The sequence below is a fragment of the Equus asinus genome, chromosome 5, assembly GCF_041296235.1.
Source record: "Equus asinus isolate D_3611 breed Donkey chromosome 5, EquAss-T2T_v2, whole genome shotgun sequence".
Classification (NCBI taxonomy): Eukaryota; Metazoa; Chordata; class Mammalia; order Perissodactyla; family Equidae; genus Equus; species Equus asinus.
The window spans coordinates 32709575-32730731 of record NC_091794.1 but is presented as its reverse complement, the minus strand read 5'-3'; the positions used below and the strand labels follow the sequence as shown (position 1 = coordinate 32730731).

Genomic DNA, 21157 nt, shown 5'->3' with positions numbered 1-21157 from the left:
TCTTGAGGCTCAGATATTTTGATGGGAGTATTTGGAAGCTAATGTGTATATTCTAAGGTAGAAAGATAGTAAAAGGTTTCAGGAAATCTTTTAAGGTGACATTTCAGTGTCTAACAAAATGACAGCCTTGAACAGAGATCTCTTTTGTCTGAGAAAGTTAGACATGCCCATTCAGACACAAAATATGGTTAATCATGCAACCCCGTCATCAGCTAAGACTGCACTTGATTCATGTAGCAAACTTTTACTGATCTGCTATGTGAAAACGTAAAGGATAGAGATGAGAAAGATGGGGTTCCTGCCTTCCCATTGTTTACAATTTCATGGTGAATTCCCAACTAGAACACCTTTTGAATCTTAAGAAAGCTCTGGAAATTTATTCTCAGCATCATTTAAGTTAATAGGACAATTTTAAACAGCTTCTCTAGATCATGCAATAAAGGGAATAGTTTTGTGTCATAGTTTTAGAAACTTTACATGCTAAGAGGACCCACCTCTGTCTGTTGGGGGCGTATACTATTTGTGTTTGTTTACTTGGAGTACATGAAAATACACAGCCCTTTGTTCCCACATGATGAGTTTTCCAGTGCTTAGAACTTATCCAGTCTGCCTGGCTGGCATTTGTCTCAAGGGAAATTATTTTATTTATAATTTGTATTTCATAAAACAATCTATTTCATCAAAGAAGAAAATATGTCTGAAAATTGTGTTATATTAAAAAGCCCCAAAGGTTTTAGAGATCTATTTTCACTGTTTTGTACGTGTGGCCGTAGATAAATAGAGAAGAATTAGTAGCTTCCTAGTTCTCTGTGGTGTCCGTTTAAAAGCATCGCTGCATGTGTTTGAGTTGTTATCTCACGGTGGATAAGAGCTAACTTCAGCTGTGGTAACTTGTGCATGGAAATCTAACAGACTGCAAAAGGAAATCTTTGCAAATATAGACATTTGGTCTAATTATGCCTTTGTTACATTATGTATACGTGGGTCTCCAATGATAGATATATGTAAATTCTCCAGTTGCTGTATTCTTCAGTTGAGATTTTTCAGCTCTTTTATTTTCACGTAAATCTCCAAAAAGAGCATGAATGAGTAGACAGAGAAAAATGGAAATCTAATTCCCTGGCAATCATTTGAAAAGAGTAAATCAGCTTGGAAAATGCCTATAATAGCCTGTGATTTCCTTTCCAAAAACATAGTACCAATTTTATGCTGGTAAGGAATCAATTTTGTACTTTTCTTTATAGTAGAGGAAAAATAAGTGGGAAGGGAATACACTTTCTACAAGGTGGCAATGCAATATTTTTAGTTTACTCTATTAGTTTCCCGCTGTGTGTTTTCTCTCTGCTTGCTTTTTCCTTTGTGCATGGTTTTCCTCTTTCAAAAATTCCTTCGCAATTACCTTCATGATCATAGGCTTTATGAAGGGTAAATTTTACACTGAGTTTTTATGAATCAAATTGTTATAGATATAAGTAGGCTTTATACCATTTATGAAGAAATTTGATTTTAGTTGGTTTGCTCACACTGGTATAAACATAGAGGGTTATGTTTATAAAGCCAGAATCTAGCAGGAAGATAAATTGGACCCATTCTTAACTCTAGACTCCTCGCCTTCATATTTTCAAGAGATGTTAACTCTTAAGACAGCTTTAAAGAAGCCCTTGAGACCTACTTAGCAATCTTTTGACTTATATACTTTAGACCAATGCTATTTCTTTTTCACTTTTTTCTGTAGTTTATCCTCCTTCTTGGCTTCCATCCTGACCTCAGACCAACATCACTTTATTAAAATTTTACCTACCCTAATTCTTGCTTTCATCTGGAAAATTATTTTTGAGTTTCTACGGGATGAATTCATTTTAATTTTAATACAAATATGTGACATCCTTAGTGTTTCCTTCTTCTTTATGATCACTTGTTGATTGTGGCTTGTTAGTAACACAGGTCAGAGGATACTGGAGCAGAGCGGGATCCTCAGGACCATAGTTCTAACCCCTTCATTCTATGATTGGAAAACTGAGGCCTAATAAACTACACCTGTCATTTCATAGCCAGTTCATAATAAAGCTAAGACTAGACTCAGATTTGGAAGACAGAGCTCTTTGCAATGTTCTGGTCAGCTTCATTAATCACAAAAGTTCTAAGAGTAAAGCAAGCATGTATTCCCTCTTTCCTGACTCTGTATCTGTCAGTTGATATTTATCCTTGTGGTTTCAGTGTAAAGTCTTATTTCCTTAAGCTCATTTGTCTATGATTTTCTTCATGAACATTGATAGCTTTTGCTCATATTTATGTATCTAAGGGAGAAGCAAGCAATATTTTCAGGATTTTCAATGTAGAAGAGCGCGAAGGACACAAATCTCCCTCTATCTCACTGAAAGGTGTGATAAACCACGTTTCTAAGTTTGATTTAGAAATCGTCCACATTTCCAGAATATTTGTTTGAAATGGCCAGTTTCATAGATTAAAAACAGGTAAATTTTGGCAGATTCACATGGTTCAGGCTTACAGGTCATGGAACTGCACAAGCTTTTACAGTCTGCACAGTGATACTTTTTGAACTTTGCAGCTATGCTATGAGGTTGTCAGGGGAGAGATTTATTAGCTCCAAATTGGTAATGAGGAAAAAACTCAGATGCATTAAACTAAGGTAGATTAAATCACTTTTCAAAGTTCTCACACCTCATTGCAGAACTGATCTCAGTTCTAGGTCTCAAAGTTTGAACTCCCTTGGTCCATATGCTCATATCATAACTAAAACACGACTTCTGCATGTTGTCTCATTCAGTCCTTGCTCCGAGAGACGTCCTAAAATGTAACATCCAAACAAGAAGTCAAAGCTATACTTCTTTAGTTGGCAGTAAATTGCTTCCCTACTAATTTGATTTCTGGCATATTCTTTATGATGGTACCAATTCTTGCTGAGATGGTTCACTGAATCCCAGCACTAACCAACTGAAAATGACTTTGTTTCTTTGCAAGGAGTAACCAAATGTGATTCAAAAGCCATCTGGGAAACAATTTCCAGACAGTTCGTGGGGTTGCACAACCTTTAGCAAAATAAACTGATCTGTTCTTGGCATCGTTATAGCATAATTGATTTCTGAATTATGCAAAAGTTGCTTTCATGAGTTTGATATGTGCATCTATAGGCAAATTTGTGACTGAAGGGATTAAGATATTTATCCATCTCCATCTGGGCACATTCAAAATGCTCGTTAATAGTTCTTTACAATGCATGATGACACAGCCCCCAGACTGATAAGACCATATTTCTTCATACTTCATAGTTAGGCGAGACAGGAGCAGTAATGAGGTATCATAATTGGGTGGATGACATTTACAAAATATTAAAGTTAATTCTTGTCTCTGCATTCCCTTTTTCAATGAATCGAGTCCGATATGCCAAGCTCTGTGCTGAGTTCCTTGACCTTCCTTGTCTCACTTGTCCTCAACTGAATCACTCATGGAGCTTCTTAAATGTATGCTTGGGCCCCAGCCTAGTCTCAGAAACTAAGTGGGAAAATACATTTTTTTAAGTTCTACAGGTGATTCTGATAGTTCTGGTTGACTACCACGCCTTATATCATTTCTTCTTCCTAAAAAGCTTGAGAAGTCACCTCCGAATAATTTTAAAGGAGGATAAAGAAGAAGGAGCAAAAATAGCCTTAAGGGCATGCCATTCTGTCTATACTATGATCATGAAGGTAGGAGGATGTGTTTCTGTATTCAATTGATTTGAATATATGAAGTCCTAAGCCTTCATCTTTTCTTTTCTCTGGTTCCCCTCTGCAGTCTCCTTTCAGCCTGCTTCAGGAATGAACTTGCGGAGCCCCGGAGAGAAACTCCGAAACAATCTGACGTCTTCTTTAGACATTCCAACCTCCCAAACCGATCAGTGTACCCATAGAGCCCTGTCTCTGTATTTTGAGCGTGTGTATTTGTTGTGTTTCCCTGTGTGTGTGTGTGTGTGTGTGTGTGTGTGTGTGTGTGTATCCAGCCCTTGTATGCAGGACTTGAAGACAGTTTGGCTCAGAGACCCAACTGCTCAAAGGCACACAGCCACTAGTGAGAAAATCTTTTGAAGGGACTCAAAACTTTACAAGAAAGGACATTTTCTGCAGATTGTGTGTCTTAGATCTAGTGTTGGTCAGTCAGGAACCCCTGTGTTTGTGAGCTTTTGTGTTGTTTCTTGGGAGGGAGGGGCTCAGGCTGGGAAGAGGGGCATTAAGATGTTTTTTGGAACCCTTTTCTGTTACCTTCTGTTGTGTCTGAAAACTCATGAAGAAGCTATTGAGCAGGTCTCAAACTTAAGATGTCTTTTTAAGAAAAGGAGAAAAAGTTGTTATTGTCTGTGCATAAGTAAATTGTAAGTGACTGAGGGACTCAGTCAGGCCCTTTTAATGCTGGTCATGCAAGAATATTGCAAATAGTAACAAACGAAGGTGTCAAGTGTACTGCTGGGCAGAGAGGTGATGATTACTGTAAACAGCCAATGTGGGGGATGTTCTTTTCTTCTTTTTGAAAACTTGCATTATTAGTATCCTCCCCTCCTGTGTAGGTAGAAAGTTCATTAATGCTGTATCAGATCCTACCACTGCCGCCGTATGTCAGCATCTGATAAGATAGTCGTCCTTGCTCGTGGAAAACCCGACCTGTCCCCAAAACTGTTGTTTAGACGCCAAGGCGGGCAAACCTATTTTGTCATTTTGATGGGAGGGTAAAACCACCCTAGTGATACTGTTCCAGGCAGTTATATATCATTCTTCAAAGCCCAAAATGGAGTTCAAAGTCCTCTCACCAAATTGATGATTAATTTGTTTGATTGGAGCTCCTACCCCTCAAACCCCGCATAAAACTAGCCATATTGCAGACACTGCTCAAACTCTTTCCCCCCGGAGATTTAGGTTTTGAGTGCTGTCCAAGCAGACACGTGTTAAAATCACCACTCCTGACCTAAAAATTAAAAATAGAGTAGATGACTTTCTTGTTTGGCTCAAAGAATTTAGAGAATCTATTTCCTTCTGTTTTAAAAACATATTTTAAAAGAATAGTATAAAGACTTTAAAAATCCCTGCCTTCCTCTATCTCCCCACACCAGATCACCAGCTCTTTATTCTGTGTCACCACAACAATGATTTCTTGTTATTGAGGCTGTTGCTTTACGGATGTGTGATTTTAATTTTCAATAAACTTTTGCATCTTGGTTTATCTTGCTGTTTTTCTTTTCTGTCTCTTTTGCTTTTTTTTATTCCTTAACTACTAGAATATTTTCATTTAAGTGTTTGAACTATCGTGTGTACGTGTAGAGAATAAGAAAAACAGAGCAATCATTTGGTTCTGTCTGCACTTCTGTTAGTGTTTGGTGTGTTTATTTAAAATACTCTGTATCAAAGTCATCAATGCTAAAAATAAATTACAATGCCTACACTGACTTGAAAACATATTTTAGCTTTGGGAATGTTTCGTTTCATCGTGAGGAGATGGGCGCTGTAACGTCACACCTCTGAACAAGTCTCAACTTACATCTGGACTTGCCAAATTTACTAAAAGTAATTTAAATAAATTGAAATTTATGAAATAATTTGCCTTCTGTGACATAGACACTAGCAAATATTCACCCAGAAATCTACAGCGGAACCTATTGTCCAATGCTTTTTTTAGAGAATTACAGTATGTTCTGATCTTTGAGTAATTAATTTTAAAAGCTTTAAAAACAGTTGCTCTGAATAAAAATAATTTAGCAGCTTAGAAAAAATACTTAGGGAAAATGTCTTTATGTCTAAGATAAATGTATATTAGCAAAATCAGATAATCTTGTTACATTTGCAGTGTTTTCAATTAACATAATAACTTTGATTCACAAGTCCCCCTGAAGGGTTAATGAGTATGTTTAGTTTTTTTAAACATTTGCTTTTTCTTTCAGAAGTTTTTTTCTTTAACATTATTTTTATGTAAGTTTTTGATGTGTTTATGGCGACTTTTATTTGAATGCACATATTTGAACTGATGGACAGTATTTTATAATTATGGTTAATCTAGCTAGAGAATACATGCTGCCCTCTGTCTTTAGAAGCTGGATGGCCCAGCTAGAGAGAAAACTTACAGGCAGGGCAGTACCGGGCAAAATGGAGAGGAAGAACAATTTCTTTTCTGATGTTCCATGTTTTCCCTTTTTTTGACCTTCCTCATACTAGGGAGTTTTTGCTCTACCCCCGGTCTCCCTTTTCCCTCTCAGATTCTGCACCTCAGAAATGGTTTGGAGAAATAAATTTACCCTGAGGTATCTCAAATTCTACTTAAGAGTGTTGCTTTTTAATTGACAATGGAAATTTACGACAAAAGAGGGAATCCTGTGGTGGAATTCCAGGCATTCCTAGCAAGGGAGAGATGACTTTGAATTTGTGTCTTCTCAAGAATTTTGACTCTCTTACCACATGAAGAGTCACTAGACTTGGAGTCAGGAAATTGATTTCTAATCCTGGATGACCAAAGATCACTTATAGCTCTGAAATAGTGAATTTTATTCGTAGCAATGTATCCAGAAGCCTAAGCTGTTAAAGTACTGGGACTTGACTTCACCAGGATTTCTCTTCAAAACTAGAAATGGTTAAGCTGACTTATATTGAAAAATAATAAATGGCCTATAAAATGGTCAAAAATAAAGACCACAAAGGCAAAGGGAGGAACACGTTGTAACACGATTTGGAAGAAGGCATTTGCTGTAACTGAGGGTCTAGAGAAAGTGCAAAGCTTTTAAATGTATTTTTATTTTCCTAGCGGTGGACATTAATGTTTTAAGCTTCCATTAGCTCTTGCTGTACCTTTGATTGATTTAGGGGAATGGGAGAAATAGATAGAGGTCTCTTTAGGTTACAGAGGACCAACCTGCCTCTGGAGTCTGGACGATCTGGCATCTTAGGTACTTTGGGGTTGGCAAAGATAGTTAGAAGAAGAAGCACCTAGCAAAACATCTCTTGGCTACCTTGCCCTGTGCTTTCTTACACTTTGATATGAACTTATAGATGTTCCTAAACACATCCAAATGTGCTGACTCTTATGCTAAGTTTCTACACAGGGATGGAGTAGATTTGGAAGTGCTTGGTGATGGCTGGAGGGGCTCCCTTTACTGAACCCCTTATTTCCTGCTCTATCTCACTCTCCCACATTTCTTTTCCACTCCGTCCATTTCTTGATTCTGTAACCTATTGCTCATGACTATCTTATTTCTGGGACGGTACCAGAGAATGAAAGAAAAAAAACTCTTGGACTAGGAGCCATGAGACCTCTTGACACATCATTTAACAATGTGTGACTTGGGCACATTTTTTCTTAGAGCCTTATATTTACCCATCTCTATAATAGGCATAATGATTTCTGCCTATCCCTGTCCTGCCACACCATAACATCCTTCACAGGGATGTGAGAATCATTCAGAAAATGGATAAAGGAGAGCTTGGTAACCTGAATTATCTTAGAGTTGGAGGGTTTGTTATATAAACACTTGTTTATATAATATGCATCTATAATTGTGAGTTCTCGAGAAGGGCTAAAGAGAAAAATCAATGGCCCCTCCCTTAAAGGCAGTGATTATAAATTGCAGCTGAACTGATAATTTTACATCACTCATTTATTGTACAATATGTACAATTGCTCAATACTCATTTATGCAAATACGTATCACAGCATATTGTTTGAATTCCTCTAGCTATGGCTCTTCAGTGATATGAAATGGAGCCTTCTCTGTTTTGTGGGATTATGGAGAATGCAGAGTGGCAGCTTCAAAGACCAAGCGTACTACTATAACACTCAAATGCTAAAGTCACTTTTTATCGTTTTTTCAAACATTACCATACCAAGTTTGTTTGGAACCTGGGTTCATTTATACAGCCTTAAAAATTTGTATTTTATATATACATATATATATAAAACAAACTTTTTTTCTGTCTCCTCTGATATAAATATGGCTGTAGCAGGAAGGAGACAAACAGGAACAAAATAATACATTTTGTTTGAGGAGTGTAAAAGGGGAGCTTTTCCCACCATAGGTTAGAAATATGTTCAAAGTTCATTCTTCGTTCTATGGTCACAGTAATTACTCACTGTAAGTACCAAATAGTCTCTAAAGTTCTTCCTCATCTTATCTTTTTCAGTTCCCACCATAGCCCTACAAGGTACGTTGGAATTATTATCCCTGTATATCCACTACTCTATGAGCTGCTCAAAGATGGGACCATTTCTTATTACTTTTCCTACCTCTAACATCTAATTCATGCAGTAAGTGTATATGTATGTAGTTTATATAGTTTTGTTGTGAGAAAACAAAGGCAGGATGTTTAGTGGCTTACACTGGGACTTATAGTATAGCTGGAGGAAGGCTGCAACTTTGATTATCTAACTCTGTATCCTGCCCCGAGTGTAGTAAACATGACTAGTTCTATATTCAAAGAAAACGTCAGGAACGGTAGTCAAGTAGGAAATATTGTATGTAATATAATGCGTAGTATGACAAACCAATTCTAGTAAATTTCCAAATTAAAGTTATGCTGAATGGAAAACATTTGTTGGTTTCTTTTTCTTTCCCAGGAGACTTATGGAAAGACAACAGAACAGTTGTTTGGGCTCCAGAGTTCTCCTGCATAGAGAGGGTGTTGACATTCCAATGAGTTCTCTCATGGCCCATGAACATTTAAGCTGAGAAAGTGCGTTTCCATGTTGGGGCCTCTGCATGACAGCAGGGTGTGCTGCCAAATGCTCAGTTTGATTGGCTTTACAGTTATTTTCTGCATATCCCAAATGGCCTAGGAAGCTACAGATGAAATACCCGAGCTGCAATTTGAGCTTGGCATCTCTATGTCTTTCATAAGCCTTCAGGTCTTCACTCAGTTATTTTCCCTCATTGATTTTCAAACTTGTTTGAGTTGAAGGGCAAGAGAAGCGAAAAGGATAGAGACAACAGAGGAAAAAGGATGCAATTACTTTCCCTCTCATAAAGGAGATGCTCTAGGAAGATACTCAACTTTGTACTCTACACATTCAGGAAAGATATGATTTGATATTAGCCTTGTGATCCCTCCCTAGGCAGGAAAAGTTCTCAAGTGGAAACACAAATAGCTTCTTGTCACAGATCATGGAGGAATATTTTTGCAAGTGTGCAGTTCAAGGCCATATTTTAATCTGAGACCTGTTGGAAATGACCAGTTCCCACTCTTCAGTGTCCCATGCTCACCATCATTCCCATGTTTGTGTTCCTAGGACCTCGATGCAGTCTCAGTCTTCATATGGTAACAGCTCCCCACCTCTGAACAAAATGAACAGCATGAACAAGCTGCCTTCCGTGAGCCAGCTTATCAACCCTCAGCAGCGCAACGCCCTCACTCCCACCACCATTCCTGATGGCATGGGAGCCAACAGTAAGAGCATCTCCCTTTAGCTACATCTAAAGGACCAAGAGGGCTAGTGTAGGGGAAGACTCTGCTCTGGGATGGGGGAAAAGATGCTTTTAAGCTAAGTGAGAGGAACAGTGGGATAGATTAGAACACAGTTGAGGTGGCTTGGGTTTCTCACAGTGAACTCTTTCTCGCTTTTGAGGTGTATGTTCATTACAAAACACATTGGTAGAGATGGAGAAGGCTGTTCCTTTTAGCAGGGCTAAGGATCTCGATGAAAAGAACAGTCCACTTCCTGACAACCTGGATGGGGACCCACTTCCTACATCCTTTGAGATAGTCAAAAGGAAATGTATCCAACATGTAGGAAGTAGCATGGTGTGGTGGACTTAAAATCTAGAGAAATAGATTATAATCTGGACTCTATTGCAATATTAGCTATATAACTATAGGCAGTCACCTCTCTGCTCTAATGCTCAGTTTTCCAATCACAAAATTATCACTCTGAACATTTAACTTTTATGATTCTATGTCCCTACAGTCTTGACCTTCTTAACCTATCTACTCGATCTCATACACCGTCATTAGAAAATCAACATAGAGAAAGGAGTTTCCCTTTTACTGATTCACACACAGATTTCTCATATCAACTAAGTATAAATAAATATACTTAGGAACAATGTGAGCATTGGGCCTCCAAATGGATGATGGTTTGGTATGTAGCTTTGCTGTAAATATAATTATCTTGTCCAGTAGCCCTAAATCCAGCAAAGTGGATACCTAAACTTGAAAGAAAAGATGGTAAAAATGTAGAAGGATCTATAATATCCTCAGGGATGCAGAAGACTGAGTACTGCATGTGGGTCCTATAATCCCCCTCATAAAACAGTACTTCAATCTTGTCCTTTGAAATCCCTCATTATTTTGATCAAGGCTTTAAACTAGCATTTCAGTGTTGCCCTGAAGAGACTGGGTTTTCTTAAACAAGTTAAGGGAGGCTAGGATGCTGATGGTCTATGGTCTGATGACGCATGTTCCTATTTTAATGAGATAGAGGCCTATGTAGTATGGCTGCCTGGTGTGGCAATAAAGACTTCAGAGCCAGACTGCTCTCTCACGAGTGATAAATGCGTCAGAAAGCTCAAAACCTGACTCCCAGACAGGTCTGCTACTTAGACAGCAAAAGGAATTGGATCCATTTATTTTTTACTTTATTTTTTTTCTTGTGGCATCGTAGAGTCCTCTGCTTTTTGCTTGGGATGACAAAATAGTGGTAATGGTGATGATCCTTCATATTTGCATATCTTACAGTTTGCCTACTTTTTCCTATTATTTACTTATTTGTATTTCTTATTTACTTTACAATCATCCTTTGATGTCATCAGGAAAGTCGGTGGGGAAACCAACGAGACAGCATCGGCCTGTGCTCTTTAGCTGGCTAGTTAGTGGCAGAGGCGTTTCCTCTTTGGCACACTACTGCTCACTAAAGTAGAAGCAAATCACATTCATCTTTTTGTAGATATGTTATTTTGCTCTTTAGTTGACCTGAAGGGAAAATTTACTTCCTAAATCTTGTTGGTATTAAGCTTTTCTTCTCCACAAGTAAATATTTACAGTTTATGGTTTAGTAAAAAACCAGTGTTGGTGGTATTCCCAAATACAATCCTGAAATGGATCACAAGAAATAACTGGAATCTTTAATTACATTCTTCCTTATTAGGCTTATGGTTCCCTACAGATATTGCAAGAAATCCTCCTATTCCCAAACAAATACTCTAAAAGTCACTCTCTCATTCACAGATTTATTCATTTGTTCACTTAACCTAAGTTTACTGAGCACCTGCTCTGTGCCAGGCACTCTGCTAGGGTCTATGGGGATCTAGACATGTACGGCTTCTTATCTCTACGCTCGTGGAGATTAGTCTAGTGAGAGAGACAGAAGTACAACCCATAAAGGCAAATCCAAGAGAAATATATTAACATCAGGAGCAATGAGCAATTGGACAGAGCATTAGAAGCACAGAAAGGAGTGCGAAGAGATTGTCCTAAGAGAATGTACAGAGGTCAAGAAGTCTGTAATTAGTTTGGAGTTTGGTGACTATTCTGTTTGATGAGATGTAGGGTTCTTGAAGGGGGTAGTGAGAGATAAGACTGAAAAGGAAAGCTGGTAGATTATGCCCTTGGTAACATTAAACTGGGCAAGCTGGACCCTTGGGATGCTGGTATGTGATGATGGAAGTAACCCTCTCTGTTCCTCCCGCTTCTGTTCAGTTCCTATGATGGGCACCCACATGCCAATGGCTGGAGACATGAATGGACTCAGCCCTACCCAAGCCCTCCCTCCCCCACTCTCCATGCCATCCACCTCCCACTGCACCCCCCCACCTCCGTACCCCACAGATTGCAGCCTTGTCAGGTGAGTCGACAGCATGTGCCCCTGGGGGCCTGTCTTAAGCATTTCTGGGTGGTGGAGGGTGGACACTGTCAAAGTTGACAGTACAGTTGAAAAGAAAGAAAGCAACTCTGTGGTTGAAGTTCAGCCACTATTATCTCTGATCAATGGAGTGGTCAGCATTGTTTAATCAAGTAAAAGCACTATAGTCAGCATGGGAAAAAGTGAAAATGTGAGTTTATGGGCATATAATTTCTCATGCCTATTTCCCCCATCTTCACTTACTCCTCTCCTGCTTCCTCACAGTTTTTATACAGTCAGTTGTGGCCTTCAAATTGGTGCTCAGGGCTGGGGTTCCCCAAGGGGCAGTAAACTTGCTATCTTGCTCCCTTTCCTGCTCTCTAGGCCTCATAGCTCTCAGGCACCGTGGGATCATTATTTTGGAGTTGGATGTCCATAAAATGTTTTAATGCTAGCAAAAATGACAGAGACTTTCAAGAACCTGATGGCTTCTGGTGCTTTGCCGTATGGGCAATGGGTCACCCTAGGAAGGAATTTCAGATAGCCAGAAGAAAGAAACAGATGAAGCCTGAAAGATCTGTTTCTCACAGAGGCAAGAGTAGGTGCCCAAATCTCATGCCTAGTGCACATCATCTGCCCTGCTTCATGTGCAGAGTGTTCTTTCATTTGGCTGTTGGAATAATGTGCGTTGATCTCCCTGTGATTGATGCAGCAGTACTAGTAGTGGCAGTAGAGAGATGGCAGCCTGCATGGCTTGTCCTACCCAGCATCTGGCTCTGTGACAGTGGTTGGCATCATTAGTCTGAGACCAAAACCAAAGAAGAGAGGTTCTGTATTCTGAGGAGGACATAAATCAAAAAGCATTAATGACTTCATACTATAGTGGCCTATAATCTTTTCTTAGCTACATGAACCGTTCTCAGAAACCCCCAAAACAAAACAATTAAAGCAGAGATGCTCTTTTGAAGTGAAGAGCCAGGAGGCAAGAGGGCTGGGAACCTGACCCCTGGACTCCTTTCTTTCACCCCCTGCAATGGCTCCTAACGCACTCATACAGAACCCCCAGAATCCCGCAGATCATCGTTTGAAATAGCTGCTCTGCAGGAATCCTTCCAGTTCATGTTAATTTCTATAGACCTAACGTTCAAGTCACTGATCATCTCCAAAACTCAAATCCAAGGCCCACGTATATTTCATTTGCCCATAGTCTGTTCTGTAGGGCATCCCAGGGCAAAATGTTGGGTTTCCCTTTATCTCGCCAATGCAGTTGGGGTGAACTTTCTTTTTCTGTTTCCTCTTTCCTCTTCCCTCTTCCCTCTGCAGCTTCTTAGCGAGGTTGGGCTGTTCATCATGTCTGGACTATTTCACGACCCAGGGGCTGACCACCATCTATCAGATTGAGCATTACTCCATGGATGTAAGTAACTGTTAGACTTTTCTCTTGACTTTTATTTCTTCATTTTCTCCCTCTGGCAACATCCTCCTTGTAACTCACTCCCCACTAGTTTTAAAAATTGTTTTTGTCATACCCCCAATCCTCAATGTTGATGCAACCCACAACCATATTAGAAAGATTCCCAGGCCTCAACCTATACATGTGAGAAGCTAGCATCGATCTTCCCCAGCTTGTCTGATCAGTCAAAAATTGTCTCTTGCATCCATACTATATGCAGCATGGGAAAGAGGAAACTAATTCCCACCTTCAAGAAATTTATAATCTCTAAAGAATTCAGAGAACTTTTAGGATATTCTCATTATTTAGTCTAAGACCCCAGAGAGGATAGCAGGAGGAAGGTGATATTATTCTCACTTAAAAACATGGAGAGATGACAATATAGTCATTTGCCATGGTGAATTGATGACAGAACCAGAAATAGGACCCTGAGGTGTAAGTTTCTAGTCTTTAACCCATTAATTGGCCTTTTCTGCATCTCCTCAAAGAATGGATCTTAAGGGGGATTAAGCTGTTCCTCTCAATTCGAACCATATATTCATCCATTTTCAATTCTATCAGAATAGGGCTCACACATTCCTGATCTTTGGGAGAGATCAGTGGTCATGGGTTCAAGCTCCAACCATGCTTTTTAGTGGCAAAGAGAACTTGGGGTTTTCACTTAGCCTTCCTGGGTCTCAGTTAATCAAATTGGGTTTAAAAATTGTTCCCTTCTGGCTTTGATATTCTTTGGTTTGTCTTTTGGATCAAGCTCGATGGGAGGGGACTTTTTCTTGCTTCCTGCACCACTTCTTGCACTGCTCACATGGGAGCTCGTATTGTTCTGGTTTACGACAATCTGATTTTCTTCTTGGGCTACCTTCATGCTGCTCTCTTTGGGGTTTTTATCCTCTCTTCCAGCTTCTAGAGGGCCCCTTGGACTGGTGGAAGAAGATACTCTGTGCCTCTGCTGCTGCTTCTGTAGTTGGGACCTCTTTTTTTCCCCTTCCTTGAGCACCGATGCAAGAGATACCCCTGCAGCCTGAGAATGCCCCAGCCCTGTGGTGACAACTATATGCTGTGCTGCCCCTATGCCCACCCCTCTCCACCCCATAAATTACCCATGGCTGCTGCTCCCTAATGGAATAAATTTTTAGTGAAAACTATAGAGAAAGCTTTAGGAGTAAGTTCCAATGGGTTTCGGGTAACTTTACAATGATGTCCATCCCCTGAAGAGAACAGAGTGGCCCTGTATTTGAGAGCCCTACATGATAGAATAGGGAATTTGTCCCTTCTCTATATTTTTGAAGTTATATTTTCCTTTTGTTCATTTGTCCCCACAGCAGAGTGTGTCAGGATGCTCCCTTGGGTACTAGGATCTTCAGATACTCTCCACCAGTTCATCTCTGCTGGTGTTGGCTGAGTCTTGTGCCAGTCTCTGGGCCACAGCTTTCCCACCTGTCAGTCATCAGTTAAAATCTGTCCACAGTCATGCAGATTAGTGGAGCCTAGTTTATAAACAGTTTTGGGTTTATTGAAAGTTTCAGAAGTATAAAGAGCTATGCTCACTTATCTGTTTGTGGATTACCTTGATTATGATGTATCTTTCTGCTGGAATAGGAAATTGGAGTACCCATACTACAAATTTCTGAATTGGGAAATATTGGGAAGCTACATAATTTCTGCATCCTCACCTCAGTTTCTTCCTGCTCACTACTGGAAAGACACACCTCTTTTTCAGCTTGTTTCTCAACACCAGTCTGAGTTATTTGGCATCCCTTCCTGGAAAAGGAACATGGTTAAATTGGGGAGTTTTCATAAGTTTCTCCTGTAAGATGCAAGGATGAGTTAACAGTAACATAACATAGTAGTAATACAAATGGTTAAGATTTATATAGTGTGCTTTATAATTTGCAAAATACTTTCATATCCACATTTGCATATGAGTCTATAATATGTGGTGACCCAAAAAAGGAATTGCATCCCATTTTACCAATGAAGAAACTGAGGCCAGTAGAGAATAATTGACTTGATGAAGGTCTAGAGCCAGTAAGTGACAGAATAAGACTCTCTGTCAAGATCTTCTGACTCTGCCCGCCATGCTGCTCCATAAAAACATGAGCCATCACTTAAACAAGCTAATGAAGGGCTAACGCGGATAAATGTAAGAGATGCCCCCACAGTGAGTTAAGATCGACCATATTTGTAATGCCTTCTACCCTCATCCATGGAACATGGACACACACTCTGCATTTTGATACCCTGATTTATCCACAGGCCAAGAGACCTTTGGGGCATTAGGCCAGTTTTAGGCTCAGTGGCTGTGCTAAGTCCCTAAGTCATTCTCTTAGTTGTATAACTTTAGACTTGTCAACCTCTCTGTCCTTCAGCTTTTCTATCTATAAAATGACTGTGATCATATCTACTATTAATCTGCACATTAAAGGAGATCATGAATATAAAATAATTAGTTCAGTAGCTGGCACATGGAAAGTGTTCAGTACTTGTTAGTAATCTTTTCTTATCTCTTCACTCAAGCAGTGGTGACGTTCCATTATTACATTTCTTCTGGTGACTAGAGCCCAGTAGATTTAAGATTCAGAGTACATTTACCTTATGTTTTTGTTTTGGGATTTTGCCCTCTGATCTGACTACTATCCTTGTTTTACCAATGAAGAAACTCAGACCAGTAGAGAATAGGTGAAATGTCATCCACAAGCGGAGACGGCACCTCAAGGCTGTACCTTTGTTCTTAGTTACACACAGTGCCGAGGGTTGTTGGAGAGCTAATTTTATTTTCCAAATTAGGAATTAAATTCAGGTCGATTAAATGAGAACACTGAGAAATGACAAAATGATATGGACTAAATGTCAGTTTGCCTCTTTGTCCTAATTCTCCATGACTCCCTTCCCTATTGTACAGGATTTGGCAAGTCTAAAAATTCCTGAGCAATTCCGACATGCCATCTGGAAGGGCATCCTGGACCACCGGCAGCTCCATGACTTCTCCTCCCCTCCTCACCTCCTGCGGACCCCAAGCGGTGCCTCCACAGTCAGTGTGGGCTCCAGTGAGACCCGGGGCGAGCGTGTTATTGATGCTGTGCGCTTCACCCTCCGCCAGACCATCTCCTTCCCACCCCGCGATGAGTGGAATGATTTCAACTTCGATATGGATGCTCGACGCAACAAGCAACAGCGCATCAAAGAGGAAGGGGAGTGAGCCCTACTGCATGAGCTCTTCCCATCCTCTTCCCTCCTGCCCACCCCCCTTCAAGGCATTGTTGCTTGACCTTCAGAGCATTAACCCTCGCTCCTCTCCTTCCTCTTCTCAGTCTTGTTTCTTAAGGAAAGGAGAAGTAAGAGGCTACCTCTTACCTAATGTCCGACCTGATGTCTGATTCTGATTCTGGCTTTAAGCCTTCAAATCTATTGCTTGCAGGACTGAAGTTGTCATGGCTACGTAGAAGTGAGCAAAAAAGCAGTGGGTGTCTCCTTAAGCTGCAGAGAGCTCTCATTGACTTTTATAAAGCATTTTCACCCTTATAGTCTAAGACTATATATATAAATATATAAATACACAGTATATATTTTTGGGTGGGGGGCATTGAGTATTGTTTAAAATGTAATTTAAAGGAAAAGAAGTTGAATTGCACTTATCGACTTATTTTTTTAATTTACTTGTTTGAATGGCTTATCTATACCCCTTCTCTCAAGGAGTACCACGTATGGTAATAAGTTTCTAGAGCTTGAAGGTACATATAAGTGACAATGATGTATAGGTCCCTTCAGTTCTTTTGATGCTAACCACATGCCACATCAAACCTTTGGGTAGATCCAGTTGTATTTACCATTGCTTATTATGTGGGTGAGACTGTAGGCATATGTACACAATTCTCTATGTTAGTGTATTTCATTTTACTGACATCCCTACTAGTGATGGTGGTTCACTTTGGGGTTATTTAGACCAATTCCAAGAAAAAGTTCGTGTTCACACTATCACACACTAGAGAAAGGAAGTATCCTCTTTTGCTTCTGGTTGGGAATGAGGAATGCGGGCCATGGCTAAAATTCTTAAAAGATTCATGGCAACCAGTTCAAAAACACCTGGTATCATGAATCTGGGTATAGCAGCAACGCCCTCGATCTTATACTAGATGCCTTATCTCTTAGTACTTATTAGGAAAACATTTGCTGCCATCACAGAAGCCTTAAAACTAAATTTCACTACTAGATTGACTAACTCAATTATACATTTGCTATCCTTGTTAGAATTAAGGTTGATTTGTTTGGGATGAATGCCATCAATCTAGTTCTTTCTTTTTATTTTGAGAGGAATATTGGCCCTGGGTTAACATCTGTTGGCAATCTTCCTTTTTTTTGCTTGAGGAAGATGGTGCCTTAACTAATATCCATGCCAATCCTCCTCTACTTTGTATATGGGACACCACCACAGCATATATGGCTTCATGAGCTGTGTGTCAGTCCGCACCCAGGATCCAAACCTGTGAACCCTGGGCTGCTGAAGCAGAGTGCGTGAATTTAACCATTACGCCACCCAGCCGGCCCCTGATCTGGTTCTTACAGTGAAATTGTAATGTCTATTAAGAATATTCAGGAAAAACAGGAATCTTACAGAAATATTGAATCTCCACTGAGCAGTAAAAGATCTCAGTGAGCCATGAATTGAAATTTTTGGAAGACCATTTGAAACATGAATAACATTATGTGGGAAATGTTTCTTTTAAAAACCCTTCTATCCTGTAAAATTCTGCATGTAGAACCTTATCTTCTCTCTTCAAGCTTTAAAACAGAACTGGTGACTTGGAAAATATAAAATTATGAGATCAATTTTCCTGTGGCATTAGTTGCATCACTATATCACTTTTCTTTTCTGGACAGTATGCGTTTCAGTTTGTTGAGAGTAACTGTGAGACCCCAATTTCCCGTCCGTCTCTCTTCTGGACTGTGCATAGACATAAAAATGTCCCCACAGACCAGGGGGTAAGCCTTCCATGGGCGCTATTGCCTGAACCACGTAGACAAAGAGTTGTTTTCAGACTTCGGGAAGACATGTAAATGATGATATTCCCCCAGATCTCTCAGAAATATACTTCGTGGCGATTTTGTTTTTAACTATAAAAGAAATATTTTGTATGTATACTAATGAGCTCTAAAATCCTTCCATGCATTCTGGTAAAGGGCTAGCATTGCACATACGTTTCCATTTTTATTTTAAAGTGCAAATGGGCTAATATGGCTCAAAAATATAGTGTATGAGTTTCATCTGAAAAGTGTATATATGTTTTGTGTGTGAAATTGCATATTTTGTGTTTTGATTATTTTTTTTTCTTCTTGGGATAGCGGGTTTTCCAGAACCACATTTGAAACTTTTTTTGTTATTATTATTGTTTTTATATTTTCATGGAAACATCATTTAGTAAGACTACAGTGTCAAATAAGGAAAAATACCCGAATTGTGAGATGGGGGGAAGGGAAAGTTGTTTTTTATTATTTTTTGTTATTTTGTATGTTAAAGAGAGTGAGTCCTTGATTTCAAAGTTTTATTGTGCTCAAATGGCAATTAGCACTGTTAACCTGTGGAGAAAGCATGCAGCTTTGAAAACCTATTAAGGGGAAGAATGAACGTTGAGCCTTGGCAAAGCTAGGAGGACGAATGGCTTCCTCTATGGTCCTGAGTGTTTGAATCAACCTAGAACTTTTTCTGAGCAATTTCGGCACTATTAGATAGCACTAGGGACTCAGAAATTCCTGTACTGTATCTCATGGGTTTGGCATTAGCCAAGGGTAGGCGCCACTACTGGCCTCGCATCCTGGTGGCAACTTACACTCTTTGAGTGTTTGAAGTGACTGGGCTAGAGGTGAAAGCATATTAAGGACAGACAAGTTCGAGTGGGCTTAATGGAGTTCTTGTGGCCTCAGCAAAATGCAGTTGCTGAATAATGGATAGGTTTGTGTTTGGAGGAGATTAGAAGCAGAAATGGAGAATAGAACTTTCTTCATTAAATCCATTTACCTTTTGTTTTCTTAATATTCCCCTAAAACACAGTTTGTGGGATGTTGAATGTTAAAGCATTGTGTTTTTTTATTATTTTTATAATTGTACAAAAAGTAAGTAAATGTCAAATGTTTTATATGCTTTATTAATGTTTTTGAAAGGTACTTTCTTATAGATGTGATACTTTTTTTTAAGCTTCGGTTGCTTGTCTTTTGGTATTTTGTGTAATGGGCTTTTGGTGAGCCAGAGGCAAATCTACAAGCCACTTATGTTTGCCAGGACATGCAATAAAATTTAAAAAAAATAAAAATGCATTGAGAACTGATGTTGATGGGGGGTGTGTGTGTGTGTGTATGTATGTATGAATGTGTCTGTGCATCTGCGTCTGTCCTTTGGCCTTATTTTTATCTTCAAGGATGAGGAAAAGATACCGAAAGAAACATGAGAGGTTCAAATATTGATACTTCTCATCTCAGAACAAATAATCATTTTTTCTGATTTTAGCCAATCTATGAAGTAGGAAAGATCAGGAAGATATCCTCATTTGGCACGTGAGATACTCACAGATTTAATACTTTGAGGTCAGAATGAGTTTTCTATGGAACAGGGCCTACAATGCAGCTATTCCTAATGGTTAAATCAGTGACCTTCCCATGGTGCTCAGCGAAGACCGACTCAGCCCTCCAGGGTGAGATGCAGGTTACCCTGGTTGTATGTGGGAACAGCATTGCAGGTGGCAGGCTCCGGGCACGTTCTCCTGTAAACTCAGTGTTAAATATCACCTTTATATTATATACAATGATTCCGTCAATAAACTATCTACTGTCAAAATGGTTTAATGATTTTTGTTAAAGAAATGAGGAAGTTCATTCTTTTATGGACTGATATTAGATGACGTGAAAACAATTTAATACCTTAGATTTATAAATACATTTATGGAATAACATTGTATATAATTTATAATATTTCAAGATATCAATTTGTTTTTCTTTTTATGGGTGTAATCATATTATTATTCATAATGTGATTTATACTTATATGAACATGATACATTCATATAAGCAAGGCAGGTTCAGATTAAATTAGGGGTGCCAAAAGATTCCAATTCTTATTACTTAAAATCTAGGTGATAAATCCCCCCAGAGTGAAATGGTTGATACAATGGTACAGGGAAAAGAAAAATAAAAAGCAATGAAAATGATTAATTCTTGATATAGTATTAAATACTTTGAACTTAATTGTAGTTTATTTCTTTTTTTGAGCAGTTCTAACCATTTATGTGGATTGATATTTCATGACTTTTATACTCTCTTAGAGATCTGCTGAAATGCAAAGAAAAACATTTTTTTTAAGACTTTTTTAAGAGTAGTTTTAGATTCACAGCAAAATTGAAAGGAAACTACAGAGATTTCCCATATACCCTCTGCCACCACACATGCATAACCTTCCTCATTATCAACATCTGCCACTGGAGTGGTGCATTTACTACAATTGGGAAACCTACATTGACACATCCAAAGTCCATGGTTTACATTAGGGTTCACTCTTGGTGCTGTACATTCTATAGGTTTGGATAAGTATAAAATGACATGTATCCTCCATTATAGTATCATGCAGAGTAAATTCACTGCCCTAAAAATGTACTCCACCTATTCACCCCTCCCTCACAAATACTCCTAGCCACGACTTTACTGTCTAGCAGTCCTTTTACTGTTTCCACAGTTTTGCCTTTTCCAGAATGTCACGTAGCTACAATCATACAGAAGATAGTCTTTCCAGGTGGACTTCTTTCAGGCTCTTCCGTGTCTTTCCATGGCTTAATAGCTCATTTCTTTTGAGCACTGAATGATTTTCCATTCTCTGGATGTATCAGTGTATCTGTCCATTCACCTACTGAAGGACATCTT

The 21157-nt window shown here is 39.1% G+C and overlaps 1 protein-coding gene across 18 annotated transcripts in view; it reads left to right on the top strand.

Annotated features, from left to right (window-relative positions):
* TP63 (tumor protein p63) overlaps nt 1-19568 on the top strand; it is a 224431-nt gene extending 204863 nt beyond the window's left edge. For 7 of the 18 annotated variants that reach the window (XM_044771294.2, XM_044771293.2, XM_044771292.2 and 4 more), the window contains 5 exons: nt 8154-8174; nt 9256-9413; nt 11661-11805; nt 13126-13219; nt 16158-19568. In XM_044771294.2, the coding sequence (XP_044627229.1) occupies nt 8154-8174; nt 9256-9413; nt 11661-11805; nt 13126-13219; nt 16158-16454 (715 nt within the window). In that variant the 3' untranslated portion in view covers nt 16455-19568. Of the gene's footprint in view, nt 1-3795; nt 5211-8153; nt 8175-9255; nt 9414-11660; nt 11806-13125; nt 13220-16157 lie in introns of those variants that run through there. The other 11 variants (XM_014843376.3, XM_014843375.3, XM_070509208.1 and 8 more) reach the window with 4 other exon arrangements.
* The last annotated feature ends 1589 nt before the right edge of the window (nt 19569-21157 follow it).